Source organism: Lemur catta, chromosome 9 (assembly GCF_020740605.2).
Source record: "Lemur catta isolate mLemCat1 chromosome 9, mLemCat1.pri, whole genome shotgun sequence".
Taxonomy (NCBI): Eukaryota; Metazoa; Chordata; class Mammalia; order Primates; family Lemuridae; genus Lemur; species Lemur catta.
The window spans coordinates 94,037,644-94,053,459 of record NC_059136.1 but is presented as its reverse complement, the minus strand read 5'-3'; the positions used below and the strand labels follow the sequence as shown (position 1 = coordinate 94,053,459).

The following is a 15,816-nucleotide window of genomic DNA, read 5'->3' as shown; positions in this document are numbered from 1 at the left end:
GGGTTTTACTGTATATATTTTTAGTCACTTAAAACCTTGTGGTAACTCCTCAAATAGTTTGCTAATGCATTTAACTTGAAATTCTCCATTTAAAAATCACAATAAAAAATGGATTCACACTGAATAAGACAGATACCAGGGGGGTAGGACTGGTTTTGTTTTCTGTTTTTGGCTCTTAAGGGAAAGAAAAATGTATCAAATTCAGCAAGAAGTGATATAAGCAACACACTTTTACTTTACTCCTAAAGAGTCTAGTTTTCAACCCTGACAACAGGGGACATGAGCCTTACCGAAGTCCCCAAGTATAACCGTATGCTTCACATCTACCTTCCTGCTTAGGGTCTACTACACCATAGATGCTGAGACAGTCCACTCTGGGATAAACATACCTAATGTTTGTAGTGCTATAATGGCTCTAGATTCTGGACTAACCATGGAGCAACAATCAAAATAAAATTGCTGGCTGGACGTGACCCACCCTTTGGCTGTTAAAGGTGGAAAGATTAAAGAGACCTATCTACATATTGACTCTGAAGACTCTGATGCCATAAGCTATTAATATATTAAATGGAAAAATAGCAAGTTAAGAAGGTTGACAAGTGGCAAACATCTTGTATACTAATTTAGGGCCAACTATTAAGTAACATGAAATGCCATGTCACCTTACTAGGAATTCTTTTTGCTATAAATACTGGTGCTTTGTGTTTAGGGTTTGTTTCCTTATATGCTCATAATAAAGACGACAAATATTTCAGCCAGACAATAGCAAGTCTTCAAAATATACTGATCTGAAGTTATGGTACAGCTAAGAAACTTAACTGTTATCTCCCCAAACTGGATTCTTAATTCATTTAAAACACTTGATTATGAATCCATTTAGAGGCTAGTAAAAATTTTAAAAGTCTTGAGTTATTCACATATATTTTATAAAATTTACATTCTGTTGCAAAATTTTTTAATGAGCCAAATGTCAAAAGGTAGAGCCATTGTTATTGGACAAAAATGAAAATTTTAAGATCTAAAAGTAATTTGACATGGGATTTATGAAACTTTCCTAATAATAATGGCTTTCCTATACGAAAAAACCTCTTAAAATATGACAATTGGCAGTGAATCAGGACAAAATACCCAGGTAAACATAACTGAACACAAAAGGTTCCAAAGCTCATTAAAAAAGCTACTTTCTATTTCATACTGGCATAATGAAAACTGGTATTATACAAAAGCAGAAAGTTTTATACTGCCTTAAAGTAGGCACTAAAATAAAAACGGTAATCTAGGGCAGGGCTACACATACATTTCTGTAATAAATCCACATCCCAGAATCCTACTGAAAAGCTTGATGGAAACGTGGGAGGGTGGTGCTTGTGCTTAAACTGCTGGTGAAAGCTGCTGACAGCGAGTGCAGAGACCCAAGCCCTATAGTGTTTGCAGGATCCTGAAGATCCTGTGTTTGTGGGGGGAGCTGGGAAACAGAAGAATGTGCTTCCTCTTGGGAATAGCTCATTCCAAGGCTCCCCACCGATATAGGATTATAGGGAGGACCATTTAATGGTATGAAATTAAACAACTGAGAAAAATCCAATGCTGGTGTGTTTAGGGGGTCACTGATGGAGATAGAGCTTTTGGACAGGGAGAGATCCCCCGCACCATCATCTAGGGACCCAATCTGAGGATCCAACCCTAGCTTAGATGACGATGCTTGAGAATCCTGGGATGAAGAGGGTACGCCACCTTGTAACTCCATCAAGTAACTCTCAATTTCCCCCTTTAATGGCTGTTCTTTTTCAGGAATAGAAATTGCATATGAGGTAGAACTGAACGGATATTTGAAAGAAAGGTGGTGAGAGGGATGAACAGCATCCATATCTATTGGGCATGTCATTCCCAAAGGTAAAGTTGTGATCATTTGATGGGCAGATCCCGAGCTCTGCATGGACTGAAATGGAGTGTTATAGAGGTTTAACTGCAAAGTGTTTGTGAATGGCTTTGATAACAGTTCACTGGAAGGTAAGGACATCACCGGAAGGAGCTCATCTTTTATAGGCACAGACACATTGCAGGTAAATGGATCCAGGAAATCCACTGGTTCTGTTTTGACCTTCAGAAGCTCTTGATTGTGACTCTTCTTCATATGTCGAGTCAGGTGATCCTTTCGTCCGAATCTCTGTGCACAATACTGACAGAGGAAGTCCTTTCTTCCAGTGTGCACCACCATGTGTCTCCGGACATCCTTTCGGGTGTAGAACCGGCGATCACAATGTTCGCACTGGTGCTTTTTTTCTTTAACCCCACCAGATGACTTGCCTGCATGAGATTTAAGGTGCTCCAGAAGCACTCCTGTGCTTTCGAAAGTCTGCAAACATACCTTGCAGGTGAGGTCACCGCTTGTTGCGGCATGCAAGGCCAAGTGACGTTTAAACCCAAGCTTGGTATTATAGTTTTTGCCACATTCTTCGCACTTAAACGTCTCTTTGTTAGGGTCGTGTGTATGGAGGTGATTCTTCAGATGATCTTTCCGGTGAAACATTTTCTCACAATAATTACACTTGTGGGTTTTCTCAGGAGAATGAGTAGCCATGTGCCTTTAAACACAGATATATTCTGTAAGGTAATTATCACAACAAAAATGGCATGTATTTACTTTTCAAATGGAAGCTAAACTATTATGCTAACATAGAATACCCTTAATAATGGAAACTGTTTAACTTAATATATACCACAAGGACAGTTAATACACCTAAGTACTGCAAAACTTGAGCCATTTACGTTGCCACTTTAGTTTTTGCTGGTTTTTAGCTATCATTACACAAGCAAATGAGCAAGACTGAACATACTCACGTAAACGTCCATACCCTTTTCTTGTCGTAATTTCTTTCTACAAATGGAAATCTACTCTCATTAAGCATTTTATTTTAAAAAATCCAAAGACACTAACACATAAAAGTATGTGATTCAGAATACTAAAAACTAGCCAATGTCTAATCTACTTAACATTTCCTCTCTGCAAATTACCTGAAAAATGTGTTTACAAATACATATGTTTACAATGGCTTCAAATAGCCAACATAAGAGAAAATATAATCTGAAAGACAAATAAGTTTAATACCTTTGTAATTTGTACTTAGAAACAAAGGCCTTGGTGCAGTCTTGTTGTGTGCACTTGTAGGGCCTCTCTCCTGTGTGAGAGTAGGAGTGAACCTTTAATTTCTCAACACTGTTAAAGGCCTTGTCACACAGTTGGCAAGTAAAGTTTTTTCTTGGTTTGGTTTCACCACGCTTACGTTTCCCTGAAGGGACTTTCTGGGTATCTCTTACTTCTGACAAATCACCAGGAATGACAGTGGCCATCGCAGCCTAAACCAGGCCTTCTTGTTGGACACTTGGGAACTGCCCAACTCCACTAAATGATATAGCTTTAGGTGGCTTCTCAAGTTTCATGTGGTCGTAAAAGAAAGCAAAAAGGGACTGGAAAAAAAAAATAAGAAACAACTAGTTTGTAACTAAACTCAATTTTTAAAAATTTTATTTGCTATGTGATGCTTTTGAATTAAAAAAGAAACCAATAAAATGGATTCAGCTGGTCTAATGTAATATCTGTAGGTTTCTTTACATTTGTCAAAATACATATAAATGCATTGCTCAGAATGAACAGTTCATACATACCCTGAAATTCCACCTGACAAATGTTGTACTTAAGCATAGTAGCAGTGATTCCAGGAACACTCAGGAAGCACCAAAACATAACTCTAAAAGTGGCATTATTAAGCTTTAATTTTTACAAGGGATCAGAGAACATAAATCTGACTAAAAACAATGTTTCACCAAATATCTCAATGTCTAAAGTTCATTTTGATTTGTGCACATCAGCTCTAGTCAGACTCTGTATTGTAGGAAAATAGCGATAAGCAACTGAAAACTCTTTGAGGCACCTTGTGAACCACTGAATCACGGAAGGGGCAATTCACACACAGACTCTAGAGGCCTGAAAGAGTTGAATGCACCACCCAAGGTGAAAATTTCCCCTTTATACCAGTGTCATCATACTCTGAAGGCTTTCTGAGTCAAGAGCAGAAATGATTTATCTTCCTAGCAAATATGCATTCTTGAAATGGTAAAATCTTTTGATGCTACAGTAGGTGAAGAGCATGGGGAAAAAATATACCAAAAGTAATTTTCCTCAACATTTTTCACATCATAGGAAATGGATTATGTTCCTTAGGCACACTGAAGTTAGTAGATAAGCTGGAGTCATTAGGCTTCCCCAAGAGCTGAGGGGATCAGCCTTTTGACATACCTGTAACCTGTGTGCAGCAGACCTGTTGGGACTTCTGACTTAGTACACAATACCTGTGCAAGAATACATCATTAAAGAGGTGTTTCAGCTTAGTAAAAAGTCAGAGTTTCAATTTATTGGTGCTGTGAGAAAGAATAAAATGTACATATTGTACAGGAAAGAATATGCCTTTTTAAACAAAAAATTTAAAACTGAATTGAAATCTTTGAAAATTTATAGATAAGACATAGTAAATATTATGAACTCTATTTCTCACAGTAAGAAAGGCAACTTCCCAAAGATCCAATTGACAAAAGAGTTAAGTGATTCCTCAAGGTTTGTGAATGCTAGTTAAGCTATAGATACTTAACATTAAGAGAAATGATAATACTTGCTACTTTTTTTAAAAAAAGATCTGAGTTTTAAATTGAAAACTTGAATGTGGCTAAATGACTATTAACTAATCAATTGAATTTTTCATCCTATTATATATTCTAAAAAACCAACTTCCTTATATCACTTGTGTTTTAGCATCAGACTGATACTGACAGTTGCCTTCACAAGCTAGCTCTATTATACTGACTTTCATCGATTCCATTTATACTTTTACAGGAGCTCTAAATACCTACATTTTTGTAAAATTAAGTGCATGTTACAATAGGTCTTACTGTATTTTAGTTTAGAGGCTGTTCCTGAACAGGCAAAATACAGCAATTATCTACTCATTGATTAAAGCAGTAAAGCATATGTGTTAAGTTAATCAGTGTCCTTTCATCTTTATTAGGTAGATACAGGCAAGGCCTTTGTGCTGATCAAACTGTCTAAAAGTCCCTCTTGCACTTTAAAAGTGACATTAACACAATGCGACTGACATTACCAATACTAACATAATATGTTCCCTCTGGTTTTAGATTTTCTAGATCTCAAGGACTTGTTCTTTTCCTGTTATATTCTCATTCAAAAGATAGCTCCTCTGTCTCCCTCAGAAATATCTAAACACGGCCGGGCGTGGTGGCTCACGCCTGTAATCCTAGCACTCTGGGAGGCTGAGGCGGGTGGATCGTTTGAGCTCAGGAGTTCGAGACCAGCCTGAGCAAGAGTGAGACCCTGTCTCTACTAAAAATAGAAAGAAATTATATGGACAGCTAAAAATATATATATAGAAAAATTAGCCGGGCATGGTGGCGCATGCCTGTAGTCCCAGCTACTCAGGAGGTTGAGGCAGGAGGATCACATGAGCCCAGGAGTCTGAGGTTGCTGTGAGCTAGGCTGATGCCACGGCACTCTAGCCAGGGCAAAAGAGTGAGACTCTGTCTCAAAAAAAAAAAAAAAAAAAAAAAAAAAATCTAAACAGCTATTCTGCTGTAACCATAATGACACTATAAATGGTATAAAGCATTCTACCAAGGCAGGAAAAAAACTCAACTTTCATTATTTTATTTCCTAACATACACTTTTATGCACCTATTTATAATATTGTGGGAAACAAATTGATCATTTTCCCATTGCAAAATCAAAACGGGATGCAAAGTGCGTAAATCCCTGTATATAACTAACATCTGAGAATATTTCAAAGACTGGTCATATTTGCCATTATGTTACAAGGTCCAACTGTAACGGGCAGACACAATTCTAGCTGAGAAAAATAATTTCTAAGTTATTAAAAAATGTATTAAAAGTGCACCATGAAATAATATATAAACATTTGATTACATTAAAATTGGTGATACTCAATATGGAGTAACAAATTAATTCTGTTATCTTTGGATGTACATACTGAGCAATGAAGAATTGCACTGATTTCAAATATTACACTTTTCTAAGACCAGCTGAAATTTTTTCATGGCTGATAATACCTTTTTATTTCAATATATTACAAAACTCAAGTTAATTATCATAGGTGCATAGGATAAGGTTGTGCATTCAACATCTAATAAAAGACCACATTCATAATACGCATATCAGTCAAATACTTTAAAGGTGCATGCACAGAATTATAGTGATTTTTATTTAATGCATACCTGATCACAGATGGAAAAAGCCTCAGACTTTCATCTTAGCCAGTCCCATTGACTCTTCGTGGAAGAGAACGGAATCCAATCCTTCCCATTTTGGCCAATCTATGGGAAAAAAGTAAGAATGGACTATCCTCTAAATGGAACCAGTGTGCAAATGACAGAATATACAGGATAAAAGAATTGGAATTTCATGGCACATGCTTACATTCATTCCATACTCTGCTGACAAGTCATGCGTTAATTTTCACCAATTGCATATTTTTATTAGTTTTAAGCACATTTACATGACCAAATGCACAAATAGAAAGTAAAATATTATTACCTAGATAAATGGCAATTTGTGATGCAGAACAACTCCCCAAATTCTTTCCAAAATTGAAAATTAATTTAAAAAAAATCTAACTTACCTACTCAGAGAAATGGATATTAGGGTTACTTTTTATAAACCAAACTGATCAAAATTTCATTATGTTTAATAGTATTATGGAAGCAAGAAACAAACTTAGTCCCCTCTTGGGGAGCACATCTGGAACTTCACCAAAGAACAACAGGCTCCTGATGAAAGCACTCACACCCAGGCTGAGCACACTTGTGCAACTGGGGCTTCTCAGAGTTACACTTTGTTACCTGTAATACCTGCCAACTTATTTTTCAGAGTGCTGCAAGGATTGCTGAAATGTAGCAACTATGCACTTTTTAGATTTCAAAAGCATGCAAAAGAAGTTAAATATAGGTTTGCTACATGAGAAGGAGGTGTTAGGAAGAAAACATCCTTTGGTTTAAGACATCACTGTTGAAAATCTTAAAACAGCTTCAAAATGTCTACTAGTGGCACCGTTATCAGAAGACTGAGAAAATGCATGGAAAAAAATCTGTTAATAATTCTTGATCATACAAGTAAACGTGAAAATAATAATGGTAAAAAGGCACAAAAATCTAGAATTATCTATTATTATAGAGAGTACAGGCATCTGGATTAGTAAACTCTTAAGTAGTTTAAAGATGAACATTTAGAAACCATGATTATAAGAACTTGAGAGGAATAATATAAATCAAACAGTTAAAATATAAAATAAAAGCATTCATCAAAGACAGGTCACATAAAATAACTTTAAAGTTCTAAACACAAATCTAATAATTTCTCCTAAAATAAAATTTTTACACACTTTAAGAATTTTATGGTATCTAAATATTTAATAGAAGGCATTCAAGCATCATTACGAAAATACTAAGGGTATATTTGAAAGCAGCATTATTCTCATAGTTTAAAAGATAATACAAATAAAAATTCAGACCTATAAAAGATATTTTAAAGATTAAAGCAAAAGCTCCATTCTTTTGTAAAGCCCAAGACATGCATAAATAGAAGAACTGAATTCTGTATATCAAAACTGCAAAATAATAAAATTAACTTCATAAATACTTACTTGCCCAGGGCACATACTGAGATTTTGGTGGCATAATTAAGAATATGAAAGACCATTTTGTGTATTGTTATTTTAATAATATAAATACCTTATAAGTGTAGAGTGTTTTCATTTCTATTATCTCCCTGGAATTCAATGCCTCTGAGAGGTGGATGCATTTTTCACCACTGCCATTTTAAGGTAAAAGGCCCATAGAAGTTGAACAATTTGACAGCACAGGTGTGGTGAAGAAGGATGTATGCCCTAAAACCTCTATTTCACTTTTGTTTGATTGTATTCTATGACAAGGCAGGTTAGCAAACCAATTTCTAAGTGAATAAATCCTGTCACTATACTTAAAAGATCATAAGAGGAAAAAGTGCCTATTTTCTCTATTAGAGCTGCCAAATATGATCCCCAAAAGGAAATAAATTTAAGACTCAAAAAATTTAAATTATTTAAAACTTCTTTATAAACTGTCTTTAAACAACTATTAAATAATAACTAGAATATCTGTCTGAGTATATAACTATTTGGGTAGAAAAATATCTAAAACCAAAGTTGACTAGCAAACAATAAATTTATATATTTTTTCTTTCTTTCCCTAACCAATATGAATTTTATTACATCTCAAATACATTCATGAAGTCTTTATTTATGTTTACTGTTCAATGGCACTTTATAATAAAAATACTTTGGCATCTAAGTATTTCAATATAGTTTAAAGTTATGTTTCTTGTTTTGAGATACTCCAATAGTCTACAAATTACCCCCACTATATATTTTGCAGTCTGAAGTAAAATAATAAAGGCATCATTTTAACTCATTTTATCACAAAACATAAGAGTTGGGGTTAATTTTTCTAAATTCAACCTATTTTGAGTTCTTATGAGTTGCCAAATGATTTCAAAGGACTGCTAAATTTTCCCAAAACAAAGGAAATTAGGAGCTGGTGAGAATTCATAATTATTTGGATTGATATAATAAAAATAAATGTACAGTTTGTATTTATGTAATCCTAACTGAAATGTTAAAATTATCTGTGTATTCCCTTTTACAGGATTAAGAAAAACTTAAAGTTCTGAAACTATTCACTATTCTGAAAAGTCTGCAACAAAACTGGACCCATGTTTTTCTTTTCCACTTAAAAATATCAAAGATTGATTATTGTATTTTTAAAGTGATAAAAATCCTTCTTTGCCTTGGTCTGAAGAATTGTGAACCATAAAAATATTAATACATATAGCCATCTCAAATTGCTCTAAGACAAAGAAAGCAGCATTTTAGAATACCCTTCAAGTTTTTGTTGGTACTAGAAGAGGCTTTTTTTCCAGAATGACTTTGACTTTGCATACATAGAAACAATAGTTAGAGGGAATATCAAGTGTTTGTGTGCACATATGCACAAGCTTATCTTTACATATTTTACATTATTCTAAAACAGTGACTCATACAGAAGATAATCAAGAATGAATCATACATCGGAGGGTCCTCTAAAACCAATTCCTATGAGATACCAACAAAGGAATAGGCCTACATATTGAAAACTGTTTCTATACTTTAAAATTCCATAGTTATGATAGTCATTTGGCTAACAGCTGTGAATTTTCACACTTACCTGCATCAATAATGCTTTCATATTTAAAAGTCAAACATAGATTTTGCTAATTAAGGCCAAATGCCATCAGTTATCAAAGCTTTATTCTCCCTTATGCTAATCATAAAATACCATTAGTAAACAATTGAGAAAATTTCAAAATTTCCTCAAAACATGTTTTTCATATAAAGTAAATAAGGTAGATTGCAAAAGGAAACTTACCAGTTCTTAATATTTTATGTATATGAAACACAATAAGTTTTGAATAATGTGAAAGAAACTAATAATAACATAATTGAAGATAGTCAATTTTGAAGTAAGGGCAACAGCATACTTAGAACATTTTTTTAAAAACAACTTCAAAGATCCTGTATGATAATTTGGAAGTTTTTATATTATTCAATTTCCATAGGTCTGTAAAATCACTTATTAGTTATTAAAATATTATTATTAGTTAAAGGAAAAAAACTATCTTGCAATTATAAAAGCCTAAGAGAGAATGAAAAATACACTGTAGACAGCACAAGGGCAGCGGCTGTTTCAGTTTTATTCACTGCTGTTTCTCATAAAAGGCAATAAAATAACTTACTAAGGAATCATCAATTCAGCCCCAATTCCTAATAAAAATTTCCAAGGTGAAAACATGCCCGGTGCCTGTATGAGTGCCCGGCATGGAGCGGGAAGGACGGTGAGCCCCTCAGACGGGGCTGACGCCCACAGAGGGGAGCAGAAAGGAGCAGGAGCGGCCACTGAGAAGCAGAGACACAGCCAAGATTTGCACCTGACTTGCCTGAGTTATGGTAGGTCCCCCAAAAACTCATTTTATAACAGGAATATGGAAAACTACAGTATTATTTTCATGTATTATATGTTATAGTTTACTAAAATTAATCAAAAAACGATGCCCTCTCTGAATTACTGTATTTAATATTTTTAACTTATTTTGAGCAATTTATTAAAATGTAGTTCTAGGATAATCTTTTTGAAATTTACCATAAAAATTAGGCTTACTGATGTTTAGAAATATCTTATATATAATATGCAAATAATAAAAACTAATAGAGAGGTGAAGAAAATAGCAGACCTATTTGTTTTTAAGAACCAGTAGGAAAAAGTCAACAAGTTCCAAAGTGGAACCAGGAAATCCCAACATCACTTCTCTTACCCATACAATTAGGATATTCCTTTTCAGGCCATTCATTTTCTAGAGTACTCACACAGAATGAATAGATAATCCAGTGAAGATGGAATATCAATAAATTTTATCTTCCAATTCAGAAATATTTTCCTTGGTTATTTATCTTATGGAGCAAAATGCCATGTTAAGTTAAAAAGTTTTTCTTCTCTTTTAAAAGCTCTTTTTTAATGATCCATAATGTAGAAGGCAGTACTTCATTTTAATTGCTATGTGTGTGTGTGGGGTGTCCCTATGATTGTATATTCTTATCAAACTAAAAAAAACTAAAAAATACAGATGAATGGTACAACACTGGGGTATTTTCATATTCTTCACATAGGGCAATTAGCCAGTATTTGCAAACAGGAAATGAGAGAGGAATTGTGCAAAAGGGAAGCAATGATGCCTGAGAGAGAGCAAAGAACTGCAATTATATCTGAATATAAAGTAAGTGTTTAATCAACACTTCACCTATTTTAAAAGATTTCCTGGATTTTTTTTTTTTGGCATAAAGCATTTCCAAAATATTAGTGATCTGGCTATTAATATTATAAAGTAGGTAGCCCAAAGGACAGCTTAATCTGAAAACTGCATATATCCTAACCCCAAATTGTGATGCATTCTTTACCTCATTACCATTAACCCCTTAAGTTTCTGGGGGTGCAATAAAAATGTTTGACACCAACTATAAACACGTTCATGCTGAAGGACCCTAAATGTTTGGAGAACATGCCTCCACATTCATGTATGATTAATTGCCTGATGCTATCAAAATCGCAAATACAGAACAATCCAGATTTCATGTTTGAACTCTCAAGCATCCATAACTAAATCTGTCTATAAATTCAAACAAAAATGTAGCAATCAGAAGCATTGTAACAAAAGTGCTAAGGAAAGTTTTAATTAGCTAAAAAAGCTAAAGCAGAGAATTAGTTTTAAGCCATCTCAAAGGAAAGTGCACTTTAAGTATGGGCTTGTGCTGTGGCATAAATGTTGCTTAATGGATGTGCTGATGCTTAAGTAGCACTAAAAAATGTAATGAAAACAGAATTCACTTCTGGGTCTCAGTCTGCACGTGTCATTAATCTGTCCTCCCTAACTTGTGCCCACGTGGCTGTCCAGGATACCATCACTTCTAGAAGCAACCACTTACATTATTCCCACCTAGGTGAAGGTAAATAGGATCAGTTCTAGGCAAAACTGTCAAGTCAGGGGTGGCCACACCCTCCCTTCCTCGAGAGGACCCCACGTACTTTCCCAGCTGACACAATTAAAAGACATTTGATACTTATATTCCTTGACCAATTCTACTTGAGCAAAAATGAACTTGAAAACCTTACCTCTTTGAACCTTTTACCCTTAATATGGACTATAAACTCTTCTTGAAAGGACCTGTCTGACATGTCTCTCCTTTGGTGGCTGTAAATTCATCTATAGTGAGACTATTATTCATTCTTGTATCCCTGGCACCTGGTCAGTGCCCTGGTACGTAATGGACATTCAATAAATATTTGCTAAACAGAACTGTAGTCCCTTTAAGGGAATTTCAGGAATCAAAGCTAGCAGGCAAATATGTTTCAGGGTTCCTGAAATCTCAAATGGGTTATAAAGCAAGCTCAGAAGACAAGCTCCACAGAATTAAAAGGTTAGTTTGTTTTGGCGGAAGGGTAGGAATTTAGGGAAGCAACACAACCACCTGGGAGTCCATACTGCTTCTGTGTCCCCAGTAGAAGCAGCACCTGCTTCCCTGGGCCTCGAAAGCTAGGGAGCATTGGGCACATGCTATTCAGTGGCCCGATGAACTCGGAGACAAAACTGGGTGGCACTCAGCCAGCCTGGATTTTCAGAATACTTCTGATTTCAAATGTTCTGTTCCATAGCTCCTTAAGCACATAGAACCTGTATTGATAAGGATTTATCGTTTAGATACAGCCAATGAAGTTCAATGGGAAGGAAAAAGGAACAAAGTAAAATTCAAAATCTTTAAAGAGGATGTTCTTCATGTGAAATTAAAATGTGAGGATGATGTTGAAAATATCAGAGAAAATGTCTGACTGATTACAGATACGGGAGAATTAAAAAGGAGAAAACCTGCATAAATGTAGTTTGTCTGATTTTTTTCCTTTTTCTAGCTTCTAAAAAATGGCCTCATTAAAGACAAGTTTAAAAAGTACAGTGAAGTAGAAAAAGATCCATAATCCATAAAAAGCCATTAACATCTTTTTATTTATTTAAAAACAATATTTATAATATACACATGACTAAAAATTTATGATAAATTAATGATAATGCTTAATCTCCATAGAATGTTATGCTTATTGGAAAATTTTAGCCAGATTAAGTTGTGTACCCTTAATTTGACTGTAAAGCTCAGTCCACGTATACTATGAGGCCCTGCCCGTCTTCCTTTCCCCAGGCTAAGAGCCCCAATCTGCTATCAGTGGAGAGTTTAGGAGCTTGAGCCCATCCCCTATGACCTTGCACAGCCATTTTTGTTTTTCCCAGTCTCCCCATCCTAGGGCTGAGGGTCCTGCCGTTAAACCTCTACCCTATGTTCAAGGTCCTGCTGACAGACTTACCTGGTGCCAAATCCGTGTGTGCCTGGATTTCCAAGTATTGCTACACCTCAATTCTGTGCCACTTAGCTGGATCTACAGGTTGGGAAATCTAGATGCTTGTGTGTGTCCTCTTCCTGACAGCACGAGCAAATTGCTCTTGTTGCACTGGATTCCTTATTCTAGTATCTGCCCCATCCCCGCGGGCAAATCTAGCCCCACTCTCCACCTGCCCATAGGTAATCAGATCCTTCCCAGCAGACAGAAAAAGATAGAGTGGCAACATGGGATAGTCTATCACTGAGCAAGATTCACAGAAGGAAGAGCTTAAGGGTTTATCTGTGGGCTATCTGGGAAACAGGAGCAAACAAGCTTTTATAGCAGCTATGCATTTTGTGCAAAGAGTGAGGAAGACCGCTCCTTGTCAGTGTTCTAAGCCTCCCATTAGACCGTAACTATTAATGCAGTCCTGCTGATCACAATACATACTGATAGACCCTAAGATCGTAAGTGGCATGCTTATTATGTGGCATGCTTTTCAAAGCTTTTAATATTGTATCTTACATTAACTTAGAAACTGGAATAATTGATCACTTTGAAAGTCATGCCATATAATGCTAAAAGCCACCTACCTGAGGCCCTGCTCCAAACTCTAGCAAGGCAACCTTATTAATAGACCGTCAAAGAATGAAGCATTCTGGGTGCCAAATACAGCCAAGGCAGCACCAAGAGGCAACCTAAAAAGAAAAGAAGAGTTAGTTTGAAATTCCAAAAGTCAGGCCAATCTGGTTAATGGCATATGAACCAAACTATTTTTTATTCATTATCACTTATTCATATTCTTTTTACTTTATTGAAAAATCTATTTTAAATCCTGTTAGAAACAAATGTGAAACAAATAAAATATTTATAGTACATCAAAAATGAAAAGTAAACAAATCAATAGCCCTATATTTATATATTTATTCCTGGAATCACAGTTATCTAGATTATCCATATTTTTATTTGGCAAAATATTATTTCAAGTTTACTGCTACCTCTCAGATTTGCTGCTTATTTTATTTATATTCTAAACACATCCACTACTTTCTCAGTAACACAGTTTTCAGAAAAACCTTTTTGGTGTCTATCTTGTTCTGAACAGTAGCTGAGAGAGAAATCCTGCCCCATGAGTACCTTGCTTGGTCACAGACCAGGCCATCTGTCCACAGAGAATGGTGCAAACCACTGAGTGCCCTAAAGAAGCAGAATAAGGAGATGGGGACAATTTCTGAGCTCTGGAGTTATTCTTTATGCCGTGAATATTATTTGTTTTCAATTGAATTCCCAAGGGCAAGTCCATCTTCAGCAGCACACAAAGAAAAGCAAAACGTAATCTGAAGTATTAAATGTCTTGTGTTATCCTCAGCATCCTTCTGTTGGTGCAAATTATGAAGACTGACCTCTAGCGACATTAACCAAGAGAGAAAAGGGATGCCAGAAGTTCTATGCAGAAAATCACCTGCTTCATTTCCCTAAACCAGAGAGTCAATGCTCAGTTATACATGGTTACCACTCTACTAAGATAAATACATGACATGGATGGAATAAATATTAATTACCACCATCTATTACACATGGTATGGATCTGAATTACTATGGGCACAGACAGACATGATACCTGTTGTCTAGTAGCTCACAAGCTAGTTGTGGTTGCAGAATATATACCTTTTGTCACATTAAGAAATATAATGATTTAAAACAATATTATAGGGTATAAACAACTCATAAAGAAGTTCAGAAAAGAAAAAAAATACTGTGGGTTTTTGGTCATTCCTGCCTGGAAGAATGTACAATTAAGAAAGGCCAAAAAACCTCCAAACAAACAAAAAAACCCCAGTGTGTGTGGTTCGGGGTGGGTGGGTATGACAGCCAGAAGAGCTCAGAGGTTAGAACTGCAGATTATTAAAGATTCTAAGATAGTCCTCTGGCTGTAGTGTAGTGTAGGTTACAGACATTGTGAATTCAGGTGAGAAAAGTACACCGAAGCCAAATGGTCTGGACATCTTACACTCACGTGCTCACTGTAAGTGGGGCAACTATAAACACTGAAAGGATCAAAAGCACAGAGAACAACAAATACTCGGGGAGATGGAAGGGGAGAGGGAGTGCTTGTTTGAATGAGACAATGGAGTAATCCAAAGCAGAGCTGAAAACTAGCAAAATATTAGGTTATTAAGTATGGAATGTCCGATTTCCTTAAGTCCTAAGTTTGACGGCTGATATCTTTGACATTTCCCTTTGACACTTCTTGTTTTTTTGTTGTTGTTGTTGTTTGTTTTTTTTTTATTGTGAAGGGTACAGCCTCATTCTTTCAAATGCATGGCTTGGCTTGTGATTATCTTTCAAATTTTTTTTAAGGGCAATTTTTGTGAAACCATGGATAAGTAAAAAATTCATGTTATTTTTTAATGTGGGTTCCATGATGGAACCAATGCAGTGCAGACAGCCCAAAATATCAACGAAGTGTTTGGGAAGGATGTGGCTAATGAACACAAAGTACATCATGGTCTGAGAAGTTCCATTCTGGCGATTTTAATCCTAAAATGAGCCACGCGGGTGGCCTCAGATCAAGGTGGAAAATGATAAAACCATCCATAGTAGAAGCAAATCTATCTCAACCTCTGTGTGAATTAGCAGCAAGGTTTGATGTTACTATTCCAACAATATTGGACCATTTGAAACAAATCAGCAAGATAAAGAAGCTGGATAGATGGATTCCACGTGAATTAAACGAGCATCAGAAGA

The 15,816-nt window shown here is 35.6% G+C and overlaps 1 protein-coding gene across 2 annotated transcripts; it reads right to left on the bottom strand.

Moving 5' to 3' along the window:
* Nucleotides 1-1,172: 1,172 nt before the first annotated feature.
* Nucleotides 1,173-13,768, bottom strand: PLAG1 (PLAG1 zinc finger). 2 transcript variants are annotated; one of them, XM_045560812.1, is made up of 3 exons: nucleotides 6,298-6,478; nucleotides 3,110-3,468; nucleotides 1,173-2,585 (listed from the first exon to the last, which is right to left on the bottom strand). In XM_045560812.1, the coding sequence occupies exons 2-3, from the start codon at nucleotides 3,349-3,351 to the stop codon at nucleotides 1,328-1,330; spliced, it is 1,500 nt and encodes a 499-aa protein (XP_045416768.1). In that variant the 5' UTR covers nucleotides 3,352-3,468; nucleotides 6,298-6,478; the 3' UTR covers nucleotides 1,173-1,327. The 2 variants fall into 2 exon arrangements, 1 of the variants encoding a protein (XP_045416768.1); XR_006737187.1 differs by lacking the exon at nucleotides 1,173-2,585 and adding an exon at nucleotides 13,662-13,768 and having other exon boundaries at nucleotides 3,275-3,468; nucleotides 6,298-6,396.
* Between the last annotated feature and the right edge of the window lie 2,048 nt (nucleotides 13,769-15,816).

Excerpts from the sequence above, each read along its gene's own strand:
- PLAG1 (XM_045560812.1), bottom strand. The coding sequence starts at position 3,351 with ATGGCCACTGTCATTCCTGGTGATTTGTCAGAAGTAAGAGATACCCAG. Across the intron at positions 2,586-3,109 it reads TCTAAGTACAAATTACAAAG|GCACATGGCTACTCATTCTC; the intron begins GTATTAAACTTA and ends CTGTGTTTAAAG.